The following is a 22678-nucleotide window of genomic DNA, read 5'->3' on the forward strand; positions in this document are numbered from 1 at the left end:
CTCCTGCCTATTTACAATCTACATGCATATTTCAAAATTCCAATATACAGCAATTAATTTAATGGTGAAGATGTATGCATTTTATAGGAAACCATACACAACATATAAGCAAGAAAAACAGTAATTTTTGCCTATTTCCAACCTGTTAGCATTTCTGGCTTTGAATTATAAAGAAATCCAAGGAATAATATGAAATAAAAAAATCATATTAATAGTTTATAACTTGACAATGGCAGGTGTAGTGGTGTATTTATTTTTAGAAAAGATATCTGAAAAAATGATGTAAAGTGAGGGAATCATGTTTACTGTTTTCCACTAACCTAACTAAATTGTAAAAAATGCCATGATAGTTTTAGGGAGTATAAGAATTTAGAGGTAACACGCCATTTCTATCTTATCATTTAGCCCAAGTGGGGTCATGGTTTGTAATTTACGGATCCAGTAAGTTTCTCTTTGAATCAAAATTTTGGCATTATCCATACCTAGCCTCTAGGTATGGATAATGCCAAATTAGATTAGAATCTTAGAATAGGCTTGGGTTCAAGCTTTTGACTTCTGACTTAAGAACAGGTAACATGGACTTTAGTTTTTGTTTATCTTCCATATACCTCGTTAGACAGTATAACTTTCACGTCTTTCGTTTCCCTTTAGAAATTGTTTTGGCAAAATTAAGAGCCATTGCACACAGGTCACCACTGTGCTTTCATTCATTAGGTAAGCCATAATTCGAAATAAGTAGGACTATAAGTATTTACATTGTGATATATAGATATGCATTAGCTTCTTCAATTTCTTTTTTTCTTTTCAGACCCCCGACGAAGGGGCTGTTGCCCCGAAATGCATTGGGTTGTTTTGCTTTGCTTTGTATTTCTTTGCTTTTTGATTGCATATTGCACCTGTGTTTTGATAAAATGTGACTTTTTGTTTATTACAAACTAACTATTGAATATTGAAGTTTGTAACCTTCATGATTGGAAAACATTTATTCAAGTAAATCATGAACACATTGAGATGTTTGTTTAAATAAAAGGTTTACACTAAACCAATTAGAAAAATTTTACAAACAATTATTTTGTTGTGCGCACCGGAGTCCTAGTGACTTTTGACACTAGGCCATATACATTGTTTTAACATAGTAGGTCCCATTTTAAAGAAAAGGTTATTTTCCAATATGGAGGAACTTCTGAAAGCCTTGCAGGGATATTCAGAGTCAATTATATCACTAGCCTGACGTGTGAATGACTTTGTAGTAGCCCTACCAGCATTTCCAACCTGCTAAGACAGCCTCTGCCTAAATGCATGTGTCAGCACAACACGTCTTAGTTCATATATTACTTGGGACTGAAAATATTTTAGTTGCATATAGTGCCCGACTGTTAAGGAAAATGCTACTTACCAGTATGCATCTGTTCTTGGCATGTAGGGCTGCAGAACCACACACTATTGCATTAGATCACCATCTGGTGGTGGGCCCGGATGATTACACTTTGTTGTTGTCTTGGAAGAGTCTTTGTCTGTTGGATGACTCCTCCCTTAGATCGTAGTGCGCGTGGGCATCGACTCCATCTTCAGATTGTTTTCGCCATTGGGCAAATGATGGAGTTATGGTAGTACAGATAAAGATGACCATGTGTTGTGTATCTAAATAAGATAATACTGAAACAGATACAGCTAGCCGGGGAGGTGGGTGGGCGTGTGTGGTTCTGCAGCCCTACATGCCAAGAACAGATGCATACTGGTAACATTTTCCGTTCGAGGCATATGGGCCGCAGACCACACACTATTGCATAGATTGCACAGCAGTTTCTCCCTTAGCGGCGACCACCCGCATCTGTTGCAGTAGTTTGAAATAATGTTTTGAGTACAGCCGGGCCCACACTTGCTTGTTGTTTTGCCTGCACATCTACACAGTAGTGTTTTGTAAATGTGTGCGGAGTAGACCATGTAGCTGCTTTACAGATGTCATCTAATGGGATATTTCCTAGGAATGCCATAGATGCCCCTAACTTACGGGTAGAATGAGCCCTAGGGGGAATGGATAGAGTGCGTTTTGCTTTTTGGTAACAAATTTGAATGTACTTAACAATCCATCTTGCAATGCCTGATTTTGAAATAGGATTGCCCTTATGTGGAGGAGAAAAGGACACAAACAGTTGTTTAGTTTTACAAAATGGTTTTGTCCTATAAATGTAGTAGAGAAGAGCTCTTTTTACATCTAATGTATGTAGAGCTCTTTCCGCAACTGTTTCCGGTTGGCGAAAACATACTGGTAACTCAATAGATTGGTTGAGATGGAACAGTGAAATGACCTTTGGCAGAAACTTTGGATTTGTTTTAAGAACCACTTTATTGTGATGAAGCTGTATAAAAGGTTCTTGAATTGTTAATGCCTGGATCTCACTCACTCTTCTGAGTGAGGTAACAGCTACTAAAAAAGCAACTTTCCATGTAAGGAACTGTAATTCACACTTATATAATGGTTCAAAAGGAGGACCCATAAGTCTTGTGAGAACAATATTTAAATTCCATGCTGGAGAGGGTGGTATCCTGGGAGGAATTATTATTTTGAGTCCTTCCATAAAGGCTTTGATTGCAGGTACTCTAAACAATGACAAATGTTGTCTGTTTTGAAGATATGCTGCTATAGCAGCAAGATGTAACCTGATTGAGGAATACGCTAAATTAGATTTTTGCAGATGTAACAGGTAGCATATGATATGCTGCTATAGCAGCAAGATGTAACCTGATTGAGGAATACGCTAAATTAGATCTTTGCAGATGTAACAGGTAGCATATGATGTTTTGTATGGAAACATCTAAAGGGTTGATGTTATTTGTGCAATATACAACAAACCTTTTCCACTTTGCTGCGTAACATGCTCTGGTGGTAGGGCGTCTCGCTTCTTTTATGACATTCATGCAATCAGGTGGTAAATTTAAATATCCACATTCTAAGACACAGCTTTCCAAACTGTGTGGCGCGACACATTACTGTGTCGCGCCCTAACCGTAGGTGTGTCGCGTGATGGAGATTAATTCTGCCGGGATTCGGCAGAGTCGAGCTGCAGGGGCTCTTAGAAGGGGTCAAACAACAACAAAGCCTATTATAGGGCTTTGCTGTTGTTTGACCCCTTCTAAGAGCCCCTGCAGCTCGACTCTGCCGAGCACGTCACAGGTCTTTAAAGACCCTGTGCATGTTAATAGGACCTATTAACATGCACAAGGTCTTTAACAACCTGTGAAGTGCTCGGGTGTGGCTGTGAGCGGTCCCGGGCCGCCACACATGAGGAAGGGGGGGGGGAATGAGTGGAGGCAGAAGCCCTCTGATGCCAATGGGGGTGGGGGCTGAACCCTTTGATGCCCACCTCATCTCTCGTGTAAGGCAACCCTCCGGGCACTCATTTGTCAGTAATTTTAACCTTTCAGATAAAGGACAAAAGTTAATTCCAGCAATTCAAATTCCCCAGCTAGAGTGAAAGGGAGGGAGTCGCCTGGGCTGTAATACCGAAGGAGAGGCAGACAGATAGAAAAACAAGCTTTCTTGTGCATGCTTCCTGAAAGAAATGCAAATGTGCACAACTTTTAAATGTGCGAATGTAAAGGTTGCTTAGGAGCCGATATAGGCATTAATTGATGGAGTTACTTGAAGCTTTCTGATGGCAGAGATATTTTCTTTATTAGAGGTATTGTAAAAGTGTTCCAAGCCGAGCTGGGGAGTGTGTGCTTTAAATGGACAGTTATAAAAATGTTGTACCAGGTATAATCTCCTTATTATTAAAATCTGTACTTTAGATGCTCTGTTTATCTTTAACCTAAATGTATATGCACATTTTGTGACAGCCTATATTATACTATGTGTAACGCGCTTTTAAAGTAATGATTTACACATTCATAGTGCTTTCAGGGACCTCGTAGCACTAAAAATACACGTCACTTTCCCAGCTGCACCAGGATTGAATGCTATGGGCCTGTGATTGTATACATAGACATCTGTAGTGATTGCATTAACAAATAGCGGTTTCATAAGATAAAATAGAGCATTTCCCACTGATTATTTTAACTTTCATTAATTTTCCATTTAAGCTCTGTGTTATTTTATATGTAGTTACTTGATTGTGAAAAATCAACACAATGGTTCAAGAATTTGTTCTTTTTAGCCTCGCCTTTGGATTCCGCCTCTGCGCTCCCTAGCCCTGTCCCTGCTGCAGTATCCATACGATTTGTAAAGCACTTAAATTGCTGCATAGAATAGCGAGCTAATGCCTGAAAAAGCCAGTGATATTAGTATATAGTGTCCTGCTTTCCCTCACCTTCATTATGTACATTTACTTATTTTTAAATATTGTGTTAGATTAACCTGTGATCGGCATTTATTTTACAGTGTACTATTCATCCTACAGAATTGTACAAAAACTGTATTCTGGTTTTAAATGGGACTGAGATAAAGAAATTAACAACCTACTCAATGGCTTTAGTGCACCAAGTGTTACTGGAAAGCCTCGGTTCAAATACCAGATTTCCTGCATGACTAAATTGTGTGAATATAAGTCATGATCTGCAACTTATACTGGAACAAACCCGTCCTACGTTTGCCTCAGATCCCAACCTAGCGCTCCAGCAATTCTACGACTGGCTAGGCCAGGCTACATACCAATCAGCCCCTTCCAAAGAACATTCCAGAAATAGATCCAAACCTACTGCCCCCTGGTACAATGAAAAACTAAGGGCACAAAAACAGACTAATCGTAGCAAGGAAAGAAGTTGGAGAAAAGACTATGACACAGCCAGTAAAGTAGTCTACAAGGAAGCCCTGGCACTTTACAAAGCCATGATAGCGAAAGCAAAAAAAGAATACTATAGTGACCAAATTGAGAAAGCTAAGAATTCTAGCAAACAACTATTTCAAATCACTAAAGCACTATCAGGTCATTCCCCCGACCTTACTCCCCCTCCGTCGCAATTTTTGTGTGATTCTCTCGCCTCCTTTTTTTTCACCAAAGTAGACGATATCTACCAGGCTTTCTCCACCAAATCACCTCTAAGCACAATCACATCTACTATTTCTTCTCCAGCCAATATGTTCCTCAGTTTCCAACCGGTCACCTCTGACCAAATAAAAAATACACTATCCACTATTAAATCAGGATCACCTCTGGACCCCTGCCCTCTCTCCGTACTCCGACCGGTAATGGATTCTATCCTACCGGCACTCACGCAAGTTTGCAATTCAATTCTCTTGTCAGGCAATTACCCGGATCCCCTCAAAAACACCTTATTAAAACCCTTGTTAAAAAACCCTCCCTGGACAAAAGTGAGCTAAAAAACTATCGCCCCATCGCTAGCCTCCCCTTCATGGCGAAGGTGATTGAAAAAATCATGAACACCCAGATTTCCGAGTTTATAGAAAAACATCAGCTCCTTGACAACACGCAGTTTGGGTTCAGGAAACACCATGGGACAGAGACAGCCCTGATCAAAGCCGCCGATGATATCAGGGTAATCAGGGACCAAGGTGGCACTGCCATCCTGGTTCTGCTAGATTTATCGGCGGCCTTCGACACGGTCGACCACAACACCTTGGTCGACCGTGTCCAGGGATTTGGCATTTGCCACACTGCCAAAGACTTAATTGCGTCCTTCCTTGCCAAAAGAACGCAGGCTGTCATTCTAGGACCCTTTCAATCGGCCCAACTCTATGCTCCTTGTGGAGTCCCTCAAGGCTCATCCCTGAGTCCGACACTTTTTAACATTTATGTGTCGGACCTTGCTAAGACCATCAAAGCACATGGGATGAGCCTAACCTCTTACGCCGACGACACCCAACTAGTGTTGGCAATCAAAGGGGATGGAGAGCAAGTAGCCGAAAAATTTAAGAAAGGGCTCCTAGATATAGGAGAATGGATGGCTACCAACTGCCTAAAGCTAAATTCGGAAAAAACCGAGGTACTCATCTTTGGATCACTCCTACCAGCCTGGCCAACTAGTTGGTGGCCAGAGACCTTCGGTACCCCTCCCACTCCTACCACGAAGGTTAGGAACCTCGGAGTCATCTTCGATGATGGTCTAATCTTCATGGACCACGCCAACAAAACAGTGTCGACGGCACACCTGAAATTAAAAATGATCAGGAAAATACGCCCTTTTCTCCCTGACTCTGCCATCAAGACACTTGTCACTGCCCTTGTCCTCTCATCCTTGGACTATTGCAATGGGCTATTCCTTAATGCTCAAACTAGAGTAATTACAAAACTCCAAACGGTACAAAACGCGGCGGCTCGTCTGCTCTCTGGCAAGACAAAGTTTGAATCCATCTCCAAAAATATAAAGGATTTTCATTGGCTCACTGTACAAAAAAGAATTCATTTCAAATCCCTCTGCATTGTGTTCAAAGCAGTTAATAATCAAGGACCACACTTCCTAAAAGATCAACTACAACACTACAAACCCACCAGAGCTTTACGATCAGCCACTCTCAATCAACTGGTCGTCCCCCGCACCAAAACAGTCACCTGGGGTGACCGACGCTTTCTGGTGGCGGCCCCCAGACTCTGGAACACCCTGCCTCTTAACATCAGACAAAGTGCCACGCTCCTTCAGTTCCGTAAACTCCTGAAAACTTGGCTGTTCACTCAATAATCATTTCATCCTTCACAGTCTGTCCTAATTAACTGGTTCTTTACCTCACACTTTCGTACTCAAATAAATGGTTTATCAGCGCCAAGACGCCCATGGGTATATGCAGCGCTCTATAAATATTAAAAATAAATAAATAAATAAATATCAATTTACTTCATGTGTCAAATTCAGTTTAAGATGACCTGTGCAAATAAAACTCACTTGTATGTTTTAGTAGCCAGTAATGTTTCACCATCCATAACAAGGTTATTGGTGCGTGGGGGGGGGGGTCTGTGGGGTGGTATGTGCGGGGTTGTGTGTGGGGTGTGTGTGCGGGGTGTGAGGGGGTTGTGTGGGGTGTGTGTGTGTGTGGGGGTTGTGTGTGTGTGGGGGTTGTGTGTGGGGGGGTGGGGTTGTGTGTGTGGGGTGTGTGGGGGGTGTGGGGGTGTGTGGGGGGTGAGGGGGTGTGTGGGGGGTGTGTGGGGTGTGTGTGGGGTTGTGTGGTTGGGGTGGTGTGGGGGGTGTGTGTGGGGTGGGGTATGTTTGTGTGGGGTGTGGGGCCTGAACCCACCATAGGTGGTTCGGGCTTGCCCACTGCGCTTACTCGCGTTACTGTGTCCCTGAGATTTTTTTCACAAAAAGGTGTGTCACCAACATGAAAAGTTTGGAAAGCTGTGTTGTAAGACCTCAGGAGCCAAATCGCTAGATTGAGCTGCATTGGGTCTGGATGAATAATCTCTCCATGGTTCTGTGTCAGTAGATGTGGGGAAAGTTTTAATTTGTGATGTGGTACTACTGAGAACTCTAGTAGCGTGGTGTACCAGGGTTGTCTCGCCCACTTTGGTGTTATGAGAATCAATGTGAGAGAATGTTGCTCTAGCTTGTGTACCACTAATGGAATTAGTGGGAGAGGTGGAAAAGTGTACACAAATTTGTTTGACCAGTTCATCCATACCGCATTGCCTTTGGATAAAGGGTGTGGGTATCTGGCTGCAAAGCTTGGGCATTTGGAGTTGTGGTGTGTAGCAATCAGATCTATCTCTGGTTGACCCCACTTTTGAATAAATGGCTGAAGAACTTGATGATGAATTTCCCATTTGTGTATCTGTTGTCTTTGACGACTTAACAGATCTGCAACTTGATTGTGAACTCCTGGTAGATGTTCTGCTAACAGAAAAATGTTCTGAGGAATGGCCCACCTCCATATGCTCTGCGCCAGCCGGGAGAGCTGTAAGGAGTGTGTTCCTCCTTGTTTTTGAATGTAGTACATTGCGGTCATATTGTCCGTCCCGACTAGTACAGCTTTGTTTGATAGGTAAAGCTAAGACAATTTCAGAGCTAGAAAAATCGCTATTAACTCCAGATGATTGATGGGAGTAGTTTGTGTTGCATTGTCCATGTACCCTGTACAGTGCGTCTTTGTAAATGCGCTCCCCACCCTGTGAGAGATGCGTCTGTGGTTAGTAATATTTGTGTTACAGGTTCTATAAATGGCCGGCCCTTGGAAAGGTTTTTGGTGGTCCACCATTGCAGAGAGCGATGTGCCCGGTCGTCTACCACCACCAGATCTGTTATTTGTTGCTGAGCCTGATTCCACTGACTTGCTAAGCACTCTTGTATGGGCCGCATTTGTAGTCTTGTGTATGGTTCTATGAAATTGCAAGACGCCATCATTCCTATTAATTGCATGAACGCTTGAGCTGGTAGTGAGCGTTGTGGCTGGAATCTTTTGATGAGATCCTGCATACTTTGTATTCTTGTTGGGATAGGCGTACGCTACTGCTTTGGAGGTATTATTGTGGCACCTAGATACTGCTGAGACAGGGACAGTTGGAGATGTGAACTCTTGATTTATTGTGAATCCTAATTTGTGTAGCAGGCAGATCGTTTGATGCGTGTGCTGCACACATTGGTTGTATGACTTGGATTTTATTAACAAGTCGTCTAGATATGGGAAGACACGAATGTTGTCCCTTCTTAAGTGTGCTGCTACTACTGCTAGACACTTTGTGAACACTCGAGGTGCTGTAGTTACTCTGAAAGGGAGTACTTTGAATTGGTAGTGTTGACCTTCTAGTATGAACCGTAGGTACTTTCTGTGCGATTGGTGGATGGGAATGTGGAAGTAGGCCTCCTTGAGATTTAATGTGGCAAGGAAGTCGCCTTTCTTTAACAACCGTAGAACCTGTTGTAGTGTGACCATATGAAAGTGGTCTGATTGTATGTACAGGTTTAGGGGCCTTCGATCTAGAATAGGTTTGAGGGACCCGTCCTTTTTGGGTATGAGAAAGTACAGAGAATAAACTCCTGTATTTTGATGTTGTTTTGGGACTGGTTCTATTGTATTCTTTTGCAGTAAAGATGCCACTTCCTGTCTTAGTAGTATGAGGTGTTCCTGTGACATGGGACACTGTCTGGGTGGTATTGTTGGAGGAGTGGAAGTGAGCTCCAGGCAATAACCTGACTGAATTATTTGTCTTACCCACCTGTCTGTGGTGATGGAGTTCCTGACAGGTAGGAACTGTTGTAATCTCCCCCAGACAGGAGTGGAATGATCTGGGGGGGGATGGAAGGGAAGTCACTGTTTGGGAGTAGAGGCGTTGCGATTATTGTTGCCTCTACCTCTGCCCTTATTGTTGTTTCCTCTATACAGTCCTCTATAATATCCTTTACTGGGCGAGGTTTGGTTCGGCGCTTTGTAAGAAGAGGAGGTATTTTCAGTTTAGAAACCTCTAGAAGTGCCCCTATATGAGGAGCGACGAAAAGAAGGTCTTTGGGCTGGCGCTTGTAAAGCTCCCATGGATTTTGCCGTATCTGTATCTTCTTTCATATTTTCTAGTGCTTTATCGACTGTTGGACCGAAAAGGTGTTGCTGGTCAAATAGTTGGTTTAAGATACTAGCTTGTACTTCTGGTTTGAACCCAGAGATGCGTAGCCATGCATGTCTACGCAGCAATACCCCTGTATTTATTGCTCTAGCGGCTGTGTCTGCAGTGTCTAGTGCACAGCGTATGGAGGTATCTGTATTAGGTCAGAAGCCCTAGTCCTATATTGTTCTGGCAAGTGTTGCATGAGTGACTAACTCATCATAATGGGTTCTGTCATATCTTGCTAATAAAGCCTGAATGTTAGCAATCCTCCTGGCATTGGCTGCTTGTATGTATGTATGTATGTGTGTTCTTATATAGCGCTCGACTTACCCTAGGGCATCTCGGCGCTTGCATTGGGAACCCGTCCTGGCTTTTCCCTGTGAGATGACCCGTACTGGGCATCCCCAAGGTGAAAGCCAGGCATCCCGCCGCGGGGGGGCCGTTGTGGAGATTAAGCAAGCTTAATGCCCAGAGTTGCAGAGGGTGAACCCATGATTAGAGTGGGCTACGAAGCGATAATTATCGAGTCCGTGGACAATTGGGCTCAAGACCCTGCCGCGTCGGGAATTGAACCTTGGTCCCGGGTCTGACCTCTGTTTCAGGGCATCCCCCCTCTAACCAGTGAGCCACACTTCTGAGATTGTGCGTTTTCCTGAAGCATCTAAAAGCTTAGACTCTTTGTCAGGTGGAGGAGCATCCCATGTTATCTGCGAGTTAGCTCTTTTCCTCGCATTTGACACTACTAATGAGTCCAATGGCAACTGTCCTTTAATGTATGCTGGATCAGTTGGAGCCACTTTGTCCTTTTTTTCTAGTCTGGGGTTAATTACCCTGGCTCTTACGGGGTCTTTAAATATTTTGGGTGCATGTCTTACCACTCCACTAAGTATTGGTAGTAAGGTTGTGGTTTTATGTGACGACAGTAGTGTATCCATAAGAAGTCCTCTTCCACTGGATCTGTATGCAAGTCCACTCCATGGAAAGTGGCTGCTCTATGAATGAGTGCGTAAAGCCAATAGTATCATCTGGGGGAGATGGTCTAGATGGGTATACATCATCTTGTGGCAGATCTAGTGCATTTTAATCATCCCATAGGTAACCTGATGGCCCAGGAATATCGCCTGGGTCATTAATGTTGTCTATGTGATGTTCACTTTCTACCTCCTGTGAGTTATTGTCCCCATCATCCTCATCTTGTGGTATAAGACTATGTGTACAAGATGGTGAACGTACAGGAGAAATATCGATTGGTATTTCTACTACTGGTAAAGGAATCCTTATGGGGGAAGTTTGAGCATGCTTTTTTAGAGGAACTGGCGTTGGTGTAAGATAGTCCATCTTCCTCTTTTGAGGCACTGTAGTGACATGTCCAGTCTTTGGATTAATATGAATAGTCTTTTGCTTTGGGTCAGGTTCGAAAAGCTTATCTACTGGTAAAACCTTTTTCGGCGCCGATTTATCTTGTTTGGGGCCGAAATGCTTATGTTTTCCAGTGTCTATTGTCTTTGGATCAGGTTTTGGTTCCGAAGACTTGTTATCTTGTTTTTTCTTAGGATCCGTGTACTTTGGATCCTAGTCTTTTGTTCCCGGAGTACGTTTGAACTCATCTACCTTCGGAGCCGAAGTAGGTTTCGGTACCGGAGCAGTCTTCGGGTCCACTTTTTTCGGAACCAGGGGGGTCTTCGGTTCCGTAGCTTTGGGAACCTCTTTCGGTGCAGAGCTTGCTTTAGGCTCGACCGCTTTCGGTACCGATGGATGCTTAGGTGCCAGCGTTAATTTTGGCTTAAGGACCTTTTGCTTTTTGGGACCGACAGACTGACTCGAGCCCGAGTCGACTGGAGCCTTTTTTATATTCTTTGCTGCAGAGCCAGAAGGCGGGCGTCAGAAGGTTTTGGTCAGTGTGCACCTGGACCCGAAGGTGGAGGTGGAACCAAAGCCTGCCCCGGTATGGTGTGGTGAACAGGGTCGACGCTTGTACTCACGACATGTTGACCAGCTGGAAGATAGTCATCTTCGGATTGATCCTCTACTCCGAAAGCTGAATCCTCTGCTTCGGAAGCAATGTCTTCTTGCTGCTGTTCTTCGACGTCTACCTCGATCGGAGCCTCGTCTATGATGAGGTCTGGTGTCGATGGAGATGACTGTGCTATTACTCTTCGAGCTAGACGGTCCCTGATGGTTTTCTTGGACCGGAACGAAGCGCAGGCCTTACAGTCTCGACTCTCGTGCTCTGGAGATAAGCACAGATTGCAAACCTCATGAAGATCGGTGTGAGGGCACTTCTTGAAGGGTGTTCTTTCCATGAGCCAAAGGCCCAATGGCGCAGTTGGGCCCAACGGCCTCGACGAACGATGGAATCGAGAATTGAAGCCTTTCTTCGACGCGTGTAACCGGAATCACTGTTGAAGACGATACCGATGGTATGAAGATTGTTTATGAATTCGAAAAGAGTTCGGTAACGGGACCGAACAATGAACACATCCGAGCCCGATGGCGGAAAAAAACAATCTGAAGATAGAGTCGATCCCCATGTGCACTACGATCATCCAACAGACAAAGACTCTTCCAAGACAACAACAAAGTTTAATCATCCGGGCCCACCACCAGATGGTGATCTAATGCAATAGTGTGGGGTCTGCAGCCCATATGCATCGAACATACATTTTCAGAGAACTCCATAAGAAAAAAGCAAGCTTAAACAACTCACGTACAAGTATTACAAAGTAACATGATAAAAATGGTCTACCTGCAGCGGTGTGTTGGCCGTGGAATGAGGATGGGTTGGGCATTGTGTTACTCCCAAACGTTGTAGCAGCAGGAGTAGAACTGAAGGCATCAAAATTTGCAAAGCCTGCCTGTGCAGGGATTTGACCTGAAACAACAAAAGCAGCAGTAAATAGCAAGAATTTGTCAGCTCATGTCAAGTACACACAGCAATGGATATGATGGGGCTCATATTGTCAACATGTGCATGTCACAAACACTTTCCTCAAAACAGATTCCTTTTCACAAGCATTAGAATACAATTTCTCTACCAGGATGGAGCTTGACTGGTTTACTGTATTAATTCGACGTTGATGTACAGCAACATTGCTTTGCTTTCCTAGTACAAGATTATAACCAGTCTCATAAAATATATATATATATTTGGGAGGGGGAGACACCAACCTCTAAGATAGCTTTAATCTCTCAGGAGTTCCTGTTGATTGAAGGCACCTTCACCCACCGGTGCGACTACGAATAGCTAGTCGCCCTGGAGGCCATGGAAATGAAACCGTGCTATGTAGGGAATCAGCCTAGGAGAACTTTGGCATCAAAGGAGAATGGAAGTAGTCCAGCGCCAGTATCTAGCATTGGCAACAACCTCGGCCCACAACCCAGCTCTGGTGTTGAGGAATGGGCTAGGGAGGAATCATGGATACCGCGCCGGAGAGACGGCCTTGACCCTGCACTACCAGAGCACTCTTAACAAGAGCAGCCAGAGCAAAAAAAAAAAAAAAAAAAAAGAACAGTTCATTATTTAAACCATGTACCAGCACCCATTGAAGAGGATAAAAACCAAGGAAGATTACTCTTTCGAGGGAAGCATGTGTTACTTAGCACCATTCATGCCCTGAATGAAGATTTCGCCAGAAAGATCAAGTGCATTGACGATCTGAAGTGCTCGACGGAAGAGCAGATAGACCGCTTTCATGTCGAGTCGTGAAAGCAGAAACGCTTGGAGACTTTGGAGGGTCAGAGAAATAAAATTAAGGTGTGGCTGTATGACTTCAGTGCACACAAGCCATGCAGAACTGAGGTAACTATTATGTTACATTCGTGGAAGAGGTGCGACGCAGCGGCCAGGGTGCCTGACTACGGGGTTCACGGTTCGGTTCCCGGTGCCAGCTGCAGGTTAGCCCAGCACCATGTGACTCTGGGCAATAGATCGCTTAATCTTCCCGAGGGCCCCCAGTGCCGGGACTCCACTTCGGAGGTAGCTGTGCGCTTTACAAATACTGGTATTTCATATTTCATTTACACTACTGAACTGAAACCCCAGATCATATAAGAAGGGGTGTCCAACATCTGCGAAAATGTGCTTCAGGCTGCTCCAAGCAAGAAAAAGTCATTATGTAAGAAAGAGGCCTTCTTTTAGTTCCGGACATGTGTCCCACTAGGGAATGAGAGCTGGTGAATATTAAACAGTTGCTGAGGCTTCAGTTGGTTTCCCAAATTAAGACTGAAAGGGACAGGGCAGAGTAAAAGAAGTGTTCTCACAGGTGGAGGCTACGGGACCCTTCCTTAAGAGATGGGCGACTTTCTATGTTGGTCTCCTTTTGACACGGGTTGTGCCGTGTTGAGGGATGGCGGCACAAAATATTTCTTTGCCGCAAATGTGGGAAGATGAGAGGGAAAGAGACTAATTAGAAAGGGGCTAAAACACACTCCTGCCTCAGATCAGTGTCTACAGGGATCTTACTGTACAGGATGCCGTTCCATTAGCAGTCTACCATCTACCCGTTTATGAACGTACAACCATTGAATCATGAATTGGAAACCGTAAGGTTTATCTATAGCAGGTTCCAGTCTACTGAGGTAGAAGGCAACCCGCAAATCAACGAAACAGTGGCATAGCTTGCCAATTGATTGCATAGACTCTTGGACAGCGACCAAAGAGTTGCACAGTGATCTATACTGCAGTACATTTCCAGGATCCTCCTTTGCTCCCTCTGGATAATACCATTGTCTGTCACCCAACTTTGTAAATGCTTAACGTGGGTTCTAGCATAGATCGTCGCGTGGGCATCAATAAAGAAGCACATCTATAAGAGCCTGTATCCATGCAATCTCTTTTTATAAATGGGCTTTATAATGGCACCACACCACGAATCTGGGATCTAAGTCTTAAATATTACCCACTGGAAATAGGAACGTTGCACGAAAGCCCACCATAACATGTCAGCACAAAACATTGTCTCAGGAGGACTTCCAGGGTCTCAGGCCTGTGAGAGTTTCAAACTCCGGATTATTTCTGCACTGAAGTGTAATAAAATCAGATCTGGGCAATACTAGCTGTCCTGGAAAAATTATCAACTTCTGGACCCTTTTGAGGATCTTCCTGGTTTCACTTTAAAGCAAACCTTTTTCTGACAACTCTCTCTAAAACGGATCAAAACAAGTATTTATCACAGTTAACACATCCTAGCAGCAATGTTTTAAGTGGCGAGCTCTCTAACCATTAACATTCGCTTGAAGCAAAATAAAAAGCAAGCTTTCACTGAATACTATGCACAAACAACATTATATTAGTCAGAAAGGATGGGTGCTTACTACAGTTCATGATGAGTACACTTCTTACAGCACACCGTGACCGTCCACAAGCCCTGTGTACTTGATTAGTACATGGGTAGGGTGGATACAAAAATAAAGTGATCACGTATTTCAATCATATAATGCAAATATTAAAACTTGCATATGGTCAAGAAGTCGACTAACCTCCTGATCCTGTTGGCATCATACAATACATATCTTGTTTATCATACCACTGGAAAACTGATGTCCTTCCTTGACTTTCAGTGGGCTGTAATTGATAGTTTAACTGCTGTAGAAGTAGCAGCGTCTACTTTATCTGTTGTGGAACATTGCATGGCTGCAGGATTGGCACTTTACCACTCTCATTTTTGAAACCGAGAAAATTAGTCAACCATATTACCAGCGCAGAGTTTGCACTCGGCAAGGAAAAGGGCAGGAGAGTCATTATTATTCTCTCCAAAGTCCATCACAGCCAAACTTGTTTTTTCCCACTTGCTTCACTTTATACAAAAGAAATATGAAGTTCTGGGAGACCTTTTAAAACTTTATTCCATTTATCATTCCCACACTTCTCTCAAATAGAAGTTTCTGTTATTTATAAATGTGCTCTCTCTATGGGAGCCCCTAAATAAAAGCAGTCCGTTGCAACTCAGAGTAGAGAACGACAGGAGTATTTGAACCCATACTCGGACACAACACAGGGAATACTAAGCCCAGCCATTTCTGAAAACAAACCACCCAGTTGAGTCCAGGGCTGTTTAGCTGAGACAATAACAGAACAAAGCAGGGACCATTTGAAGGTCACATTGGCTTGATATTGTTAGTTTGTATCCCTTCCTGTCGCAGATGATGAGCCCAGCCACGCAAGTGGTATACTTTTTTTTAATTGATATTTTTTTTAAATCAGGAGAAGTGTGGAAATCATGGGTGGTAGGAATTTTGTGGCTCCCTGCTCATCCCTAAACATGTCTCACAAAAATGTGAAGAAAATGTGTGATTTTAGACATTTTAGAAGTTTGCAGGACAGTCTGGGTAAGAAATCGTAGTGAGATCCATGCAAGTCACACCGCCTGAGTATCACATTCCAGTAATGTGTATATTCAGCAGATTTCCCTGGGTGGCAGCATGGCCCAACTACCACAGCTACTACTTACATTGCAAAAATGGGTAAACTTTCAAGCTGAAAAATGTATGTCTTCAAGTTCTCTTTTGGGGTGGGCCTGTTGTGATCAATAGGCCTACACACACTAGTCGGGTATTGCTTTTATCAGAGGTGTAGGAACACTGATTAATAGAACATTTAGAGTTTATTGAATTTTTGTTCATATTTGGCTTCCAATTGTAAACCAGTGTGCAAGAAATATACATTTTCCAAAATGCCATCTCAATCACGATAGTATTGGTGGCCCTAATTTTTAGAGTTGTACACATACCCATTGGTCCTAAACTCAGTGTTTGTAGCATGCGCTGCTGTAGGTACAAATGCTCTGCTTTACTCCTGCAATCTAGTGTTGAGTGTGCATGTTTACAAGATGTCTTCTAAGAAGTCTTTGGTCCTGAGACTCCCTTCAGTAACAGGATAAAGACTCCACCCTAGATGTCTGTCTTCTGAAATCTAGACTTCTAATTATGATTCATATCTAGTTCCAGGATTTAAAAGCATGTCACTGCTTCTTTTCATAAATGGACAAAGAGGACCCCCACATCCATCCTCAGAAGACAAAGGACATTAATGCTTTGAGGTCGAACACACCAAGACTGGTTAACGTCATGTGGACTGGTAAAGACGAACTATGTCAGGGAAGCAGTATGGAGAATCTACCTTTCCAGTTTGTCCAAAGTTTAACACCAAGTTCCTGTAGTCCAACCAGCGTAGTGTGTGCAACCTTTGTCGTCTTTGAAACCACGAGGAATCAGGCTGTGTGGCATGCAAAGCCTTCAAAAACAAAAATACCATCAGATACCAAATGAAACTTCATTGGGCACATTCTTAGGGCTAACCTTGGCACCACAGCACAGCCCCAAATAACACAGCTAAACCTATTGCTAATCTCTCAAGGGCTCTGAGTAAAATGACTTGGTGAGGAGCCATGGCCCGGCAGTCAGAGCACGACTTCGAGTCGCGCTCGAGGCTCAGAGTCAGACGCGATGGGGATCGGTGACCGACATCATGTGGGAACAGGCACCACACAGCTTGAAACCGGTCTTCCTTGAAGATATCCCTCGTACACAACGTCGGGAAAAAAAACAGAATTCGACAAAAGTTGTGAAAAAGCCTGGCAAAAAGCATCAGAGGGGTAGTTCTTCCCGGATCAGCACTTAACGTGCGCGGAAAGAAAAGAACTGACATCAGCGCAGCTGGGTGGTGCCTATATAGGCACTGTGGCGTCATAACTGACGCTAACGACGATATCATGCGGAGCCGAATGGAGCCACCAGACGTGGCACGGAAGGGGAATTGCTCAGCAAAAGATTCTGGATCCAGCCTGATGCCTGGGAAATTCAAAGGTAAGGAATCTGCAGCTAGAAGTCCATCAGATCATGCAGGGTTGGTAGGTTTCCCTAGGTGATGACTCAGCTAGGGCCAAACCCCCACAATGCAGAAAAAAAAGGGGACAGTTTTTGGAGCAAAAATGTGATGTGCCGATGTTGTGTTTGGGGCTCTTTCCTGTCACAGTGAGGCAGCATTTGTATCAGGAGACTTGGGGTAATGTGGGTGGTAGGAAATATGTAGCTCCCCACAGATTCTAGAAGTTTCCATCACAGAAATGTGAGGAAGATATGTGCTTTTAGTCAAATTTTGAGGTTTGTAAGGGATTCTTGGTAAAAAGAAAAGATGGTGGGAGCCACACAAGTCAAGCCCCCCTGGATTATTCTAGGTGTCTTCTAGATTTAAAAAATGTACAGGTTTTACGGGTTTCCCAAGGTGACAGCTGAACTAGGGCCCAACATCCACAGCTACCTGCATTGCAAAAAAAAAGTCATTTTGCAGAGGAATAATGTGATGTGTCCATGTTGCGTTTTGGCCCGTTTCCTCCCCGAGCACTCAGCCTACCAACACAAGAGAGGTTCCATTTTTATCGGAAGAAATGTGGGAACATAGAATAGTAGAACATTTGTTCTTACCAATTGGATTTCACAGCATTTATGCCTTCCAAATGTAAGGCATGCTAGTATGGGTACCCAGAAATCCACAGATGTAGAAATGACCACTGTTCCTAAACCCCATATCTTCTGCCCATTTCAGAACTAAATAGGATTCCTTGATATCCATTTTTCATTCTACATATTTTACCATGTGAACTGGTCTATATTCAGTACAGAATGAAAAAAACATTGCATGGTGCAACGGAGTTGTTGGCTTTGGGTACCTCAGGTTCTAGGTAAATATAAAACCATATATATTCCCACACGAAAGGGGTCTATCGAAAATAATGGTATATTGCTTTTGTAAATCGGCCTTCATGACAAAAAGTTACAGATGGATGTTTTTTCCTACTGGTTCTCAACATTCTTTATAGGAACAGTTTCTTTGGGAGAAAGTTAAGGGTTCAAAACATATGAAACCTTGCTGAGTTCAGAATTAGGTCTACTTTGCTGAAGTCTAGACCTTTCCTGGATCACCCATGGATTTTACACTGGTTTCCAGCACGAACTGGAAGTAGGTAGAAAGTACAAAAAAACATAGGAATAATAGGCTGCCTCTATGAAACTGTGGTGAGAACAAACATTCATGGTGGAGGAGTTCAGCGGAGGAGAGTTTCTCACGCGACATAGCTGCTTACCACCAAATGCTGGAAACCCTGCAAACATTTGTGAAGATGGGGGGGCAGCAAAGGGGTCCCCACCGATGTCCGCCAAGAGATCCGTGCTCCCTTTCTTAGCTTGCATGCCCTGAAGCTGTGATTGTTGATGCCGAGATGCTCTGTGTTGGCTCAATCGTGCTTGAGACAGCGTTACCTGCAAAACAAAGACGACATGTCACAGAAAAGCCACCTAAAAAGGTAGTGACTGTGAGGACCGATGCAGAAGATAACTTTGCAAGACACTGGAAAAAGTACAGTCTACTTACCACTAGGGCCTTTGTGCATACAAAATGTATGCTAGGCATTAATGCAGGACTGAGACTTACTAAATAGTTATTTTTGGTAGTAGTACCTCTGTTTTCCAGTGCGTACAAGTAATAAACAACCAGAATGGAGCTGACGGGGTATATGAGGGGATGTTTGATCAAAGGACAGGATTATGATTACTGTTACTTCCAGTGGGTAAAATAACATCTGGTGGATTCTGCATCTTCCGGCACATTCAACACCTTACTGGCCCTCCTTTGAGGCACCAGGCTGGATCCAGAGGACCTCCCCACCAGCAATAGTTCTACAGCGCCTCCAGGGGGCACCCTTTCAACTCTGCAGCAGTTTCACCCTCTCCCAGATGTGGCAACATCATATGAAGACTGTGGCCTGGCTCTCATTGATGCATGCCAGCATTGCTGATGACAATCACAGCATGCTTTATGTTTGCATAACATGGGATCTTAGTGAACGTTGCACTGTGGAGCAGGTGACTATTACTTTGAAAGAGTCCCAAATGGATCTCGAAACTCTTCTTAGAAAAAAAACAACTTGTAAACCTCCGAGCCCAACACTAGATGGCAGGAGTGTGCACAAAATGTGTATTCACAGCCACACATGCTACAAATAGCCCATTAACCTAGGTGTTTTGAATCAATTATCCATAAGCTCCAAATCTTAACATGCCATTAAAATAAGAAAAGTAATCTATATTCACAAAAAATGTATTGATAAAATATTAAATGATCACTTCCTAAAATATATCAATACCCATTCTGCTAAAGCATCAACTTGAAATGTTTCCCCCACAAAGTTCTTAAATCTTAACAGCCAATCAGATTCCATTAGACAACATTCCAAACATTCTGGCAGTGATAGGGCTTCTTCATGAGAGTGGACAGGCTACATTTTTGGGGATTGTTCCCAAAAGTGGATGGACCAAAATGTGCCAACCCACAGAAAGGCACAAAATAAATATGAGCCTTGCATGCTTTATAAAGTTTGTGGATTTTCAGACCACCATTAGAGATTACAATGAGAAATGGCTCTATAAGAATTCCTACTCAAAATATTTAGATCACTTTTTGGTGGATTTCTTAGAACTCCGGCCCTCTTGATCAATCTAATCCACATCTGGCCCCTGAAAGTGATCCTCTGTACTTCTTTTGCAAAGAATGGTGTGGTTGGGTGGGTGTACTGTCAAGTACAGTGTGCTTGGCCATACTGGAAAAAAACATGCTGTGCCTAAATTCCTACAGAGTTATCTGTGGCACTGTATGCACAGAGGGACTGGGAGCACAGAGGGAAAAGGGTGAAAGAGAAAAACAGGAGTGAATCTGCCTTCTTGGTGGATTTATCTCAATCAGTAGATTATATCAGGGACTTCCATGGATACAGGACCAGCTATGATGCAAGTGGCACCACAGTTTAGAGGACAAGAGTGAGACAGAACACATATGCCAAAGGACAGAACTATTCCTCACAGCTGTAATGGGGAATGATACCACAATTAGCTCCTGTCAGGCCAGGATAGCAGGTGGAAACCTCAGGAATCCAGATGACTGCAGGTTACAATCTGGGGAATCAAGAGGCTCTAAGACAAACAAATGAAGAAAGGAGTGAACCAATAGAGAATCCTAATCCCAAGGGGGGTGGGGGGACAAAGCTGCAAGGAAGAAAGTTCAGGTGTGAACTAGTATGAAGTGTAAAACAGAAAATAAACAATGCATTTCCAGACAGCTGCTCAATCCTGAAAATGTCCTCAAGTACTGACAAACCAGTTTGTACGAGTGAAGTGCCTCTGATAGTCCAAAAGTCAGGATGTCTACTGAAACTGAGTTGTGCCATCAAGCATCCATGTGAGCACAATGTCCACTAACAGTTTTCAAACCTTTAATGCAAAGAACTATGTTCAAGTCATGTATGAATGCTGACAGTGAATAAGGATTATGTTACTTACCTTGTAAGCATCTGTTCTTGGCACGTAGTGCTGTAGATTCACATGCTTTGCATACGTCTGCCATCAAGTGTTGGGCTCAGATGATTACAAGTTGTTTTTGCTCCAAGAGGTTGTCTTTGAGTCACCAGGCTGTGTGGCTCCTCCTCCTGGTAATACTGTGCATGGATGGCATGGTCATCCATGCCATCTTCAGATTGATTTGCCATGGGAAGGTGAGAATGTAAAAATGCTGTATATGTCAGCAATGAGATGTCCATGCGTTAGTATGAAATAAAGTGGATGAACTGCAACCTACACAAGATTTATTGGGGAGGAGGGTTGGCACATGTGAATCTACAGCACTACTTGCCAAGAACAGATGCATACAGGGTAAGTAACAATCCATTTGAGGCATGTGTGCTGGAGATACACATGCTTTGCAGAGACTCCCTAGGCAGTGGTTAACTTGTGTGGGTTGCAGTTGTTTGAAAAAGAGTTTTCAGTACCGCTTGACCAACATTTGCATGTTGGTGTGCAAAGACATCCATACAATATTGTTTTCTGAAGGTGTGTGGAGTAGACCATGTTGCTGCTTTACAAATATCTGCAATAGGAATGTTCCCCAAGAAAACAATGGAAGCTCCAATCTTTCTTGTGGAGTGAGCTTTTGAGGGAAAACAGGTAAACGTAGTTTAGATTTTGCATAGCATGTTTGGATCCATTTATCTATCCCTCTAGAAATTCCGGATTTAGAAATTGCCTTTCCCATATGAGGAGGTGCAAAGGCAACAAACAATTGTTTTGTTTTTATAAATGATTAGTCCTGTCTATGTAGTACATTAGTGCCCTTTTGACATCTAAAGTGTGTAATGCCATTTCTGCAACTGTGTCTGGTTGCAAGAAAAAACAGGTATGATGCCCCCAGAGCGACCACGCAGCGGACGCGCGCAGCGGGAGCGCCGACAGAGCGCCGAAGGTGCGCCAAAGGTAACACCAGCCCACCCGCCGGACCTACGACTCCACCGAACTCTACGCACTCAACGCCGGTAGAATCCCGGGCTGCTATCGAGCCACCCCGAGACGCACCCACGGACCCTTCTGCTGCCACTCCTGCAAGTTCACCTGCATCCGGACCTGCACTCACCAGCACCGACCAAGCCGAGCACCAGCAGCAACCACCTCAAGTGCATCCTGCTCAACACCCGCTCCGTCCACAGACACGCCGTCGAGCTCTGGAACCTGCTCGACACCACAGCCCCAGACGTCGCCTTCCTCACGGAAACCTGGATGAACGCCTCCTCAGCGCCCGACATCGCTATCGCCATCCCGGACGGCTACAAGATCATCCAGAGGGACCGCATCAACCAGACAGGAGGAGGCATCGCCATCATCCACAGGAACTCCATCCGCGTCACGACCAACACCGACGACACCCTCGCACCCGCCGAACACCTGCACTTCCAGATCCACATCAACCCCAAGACTTCCCTCAGAGGCACCCTCATCTACAGACCCCCGGGACCACGCACACAATTCAGCGAAGATATCGCCGACTTCATCAGCCCGCACGCCCTCCCCTCCGCTGACTACATCCTCCTAGGGGACCTCAACTTCCACCTGGAGAACAACAACGACCGCAACACCACCACCCTGCTGGACAACCTCGCCAACCTCGGTCTCAAGCAGCTGGTGGCCACCCCCACCCACTACGCCGGACACACACTCGACCCCGTCTTCTTATCCAGCAAGGACATCGCCTTCAGCCACGCCACCGGAATCCACTGGATGGACCACAGCTGCGTCCACTTCAGCTTCAGAAGGACCACGATCCACCAGCAACAGGTTGCACGCAGAAGCTGGAACAAGATCACAGCCGACCAGATTGC

The 22678-nt window shown here is 44.2% G+C and overlaps 1 protein-coding gene across 3 annotated transcripts in view; it reads right to left on the bottom strand.

Moving 5' to 3' along the window:
- The window catches only part of AGFG2 (ArfGAP with FG repeats 2), a 533383-nt gene that overhangs the window by 226752 nt on the left and 283953 nt on the right, over positions 1–22678 (bottom strand). For all 3 annotated transcript variants that reach the window (XM_086946193.1, XM_086946194.1, XM_086946195.1), the window contains exons 5-6: positions 18566–18740; positions 12232–12357 (exon numbers count right to left, since the gene is read on the bottom strand). In XM_086946193.1, the coding sequence (XP_086802319.1) occupies positions 12232–12357; positions 18566–18740 (301 nt within the window). The remainder of the gene's footprint in view (positions 1–12231; positions 12358–18565; positions 18741–22678) is intronic.

The sequence above is a fragment of the Lissotriton vulgaris genome, chromosome 12 (assembly GCF_964263255.1).
Source record: "Lissotriton vulgaris chromosome 12, aLisVul1.2, whole genome shotgun sequence".
In the NCBI taxonomy this organism is placed as follows: Eukaryota; Metazoa; Chordata; class Amphibia; order Caudata; family Salamandridae; genus Lissotriton; species Lissotriton vulgaris.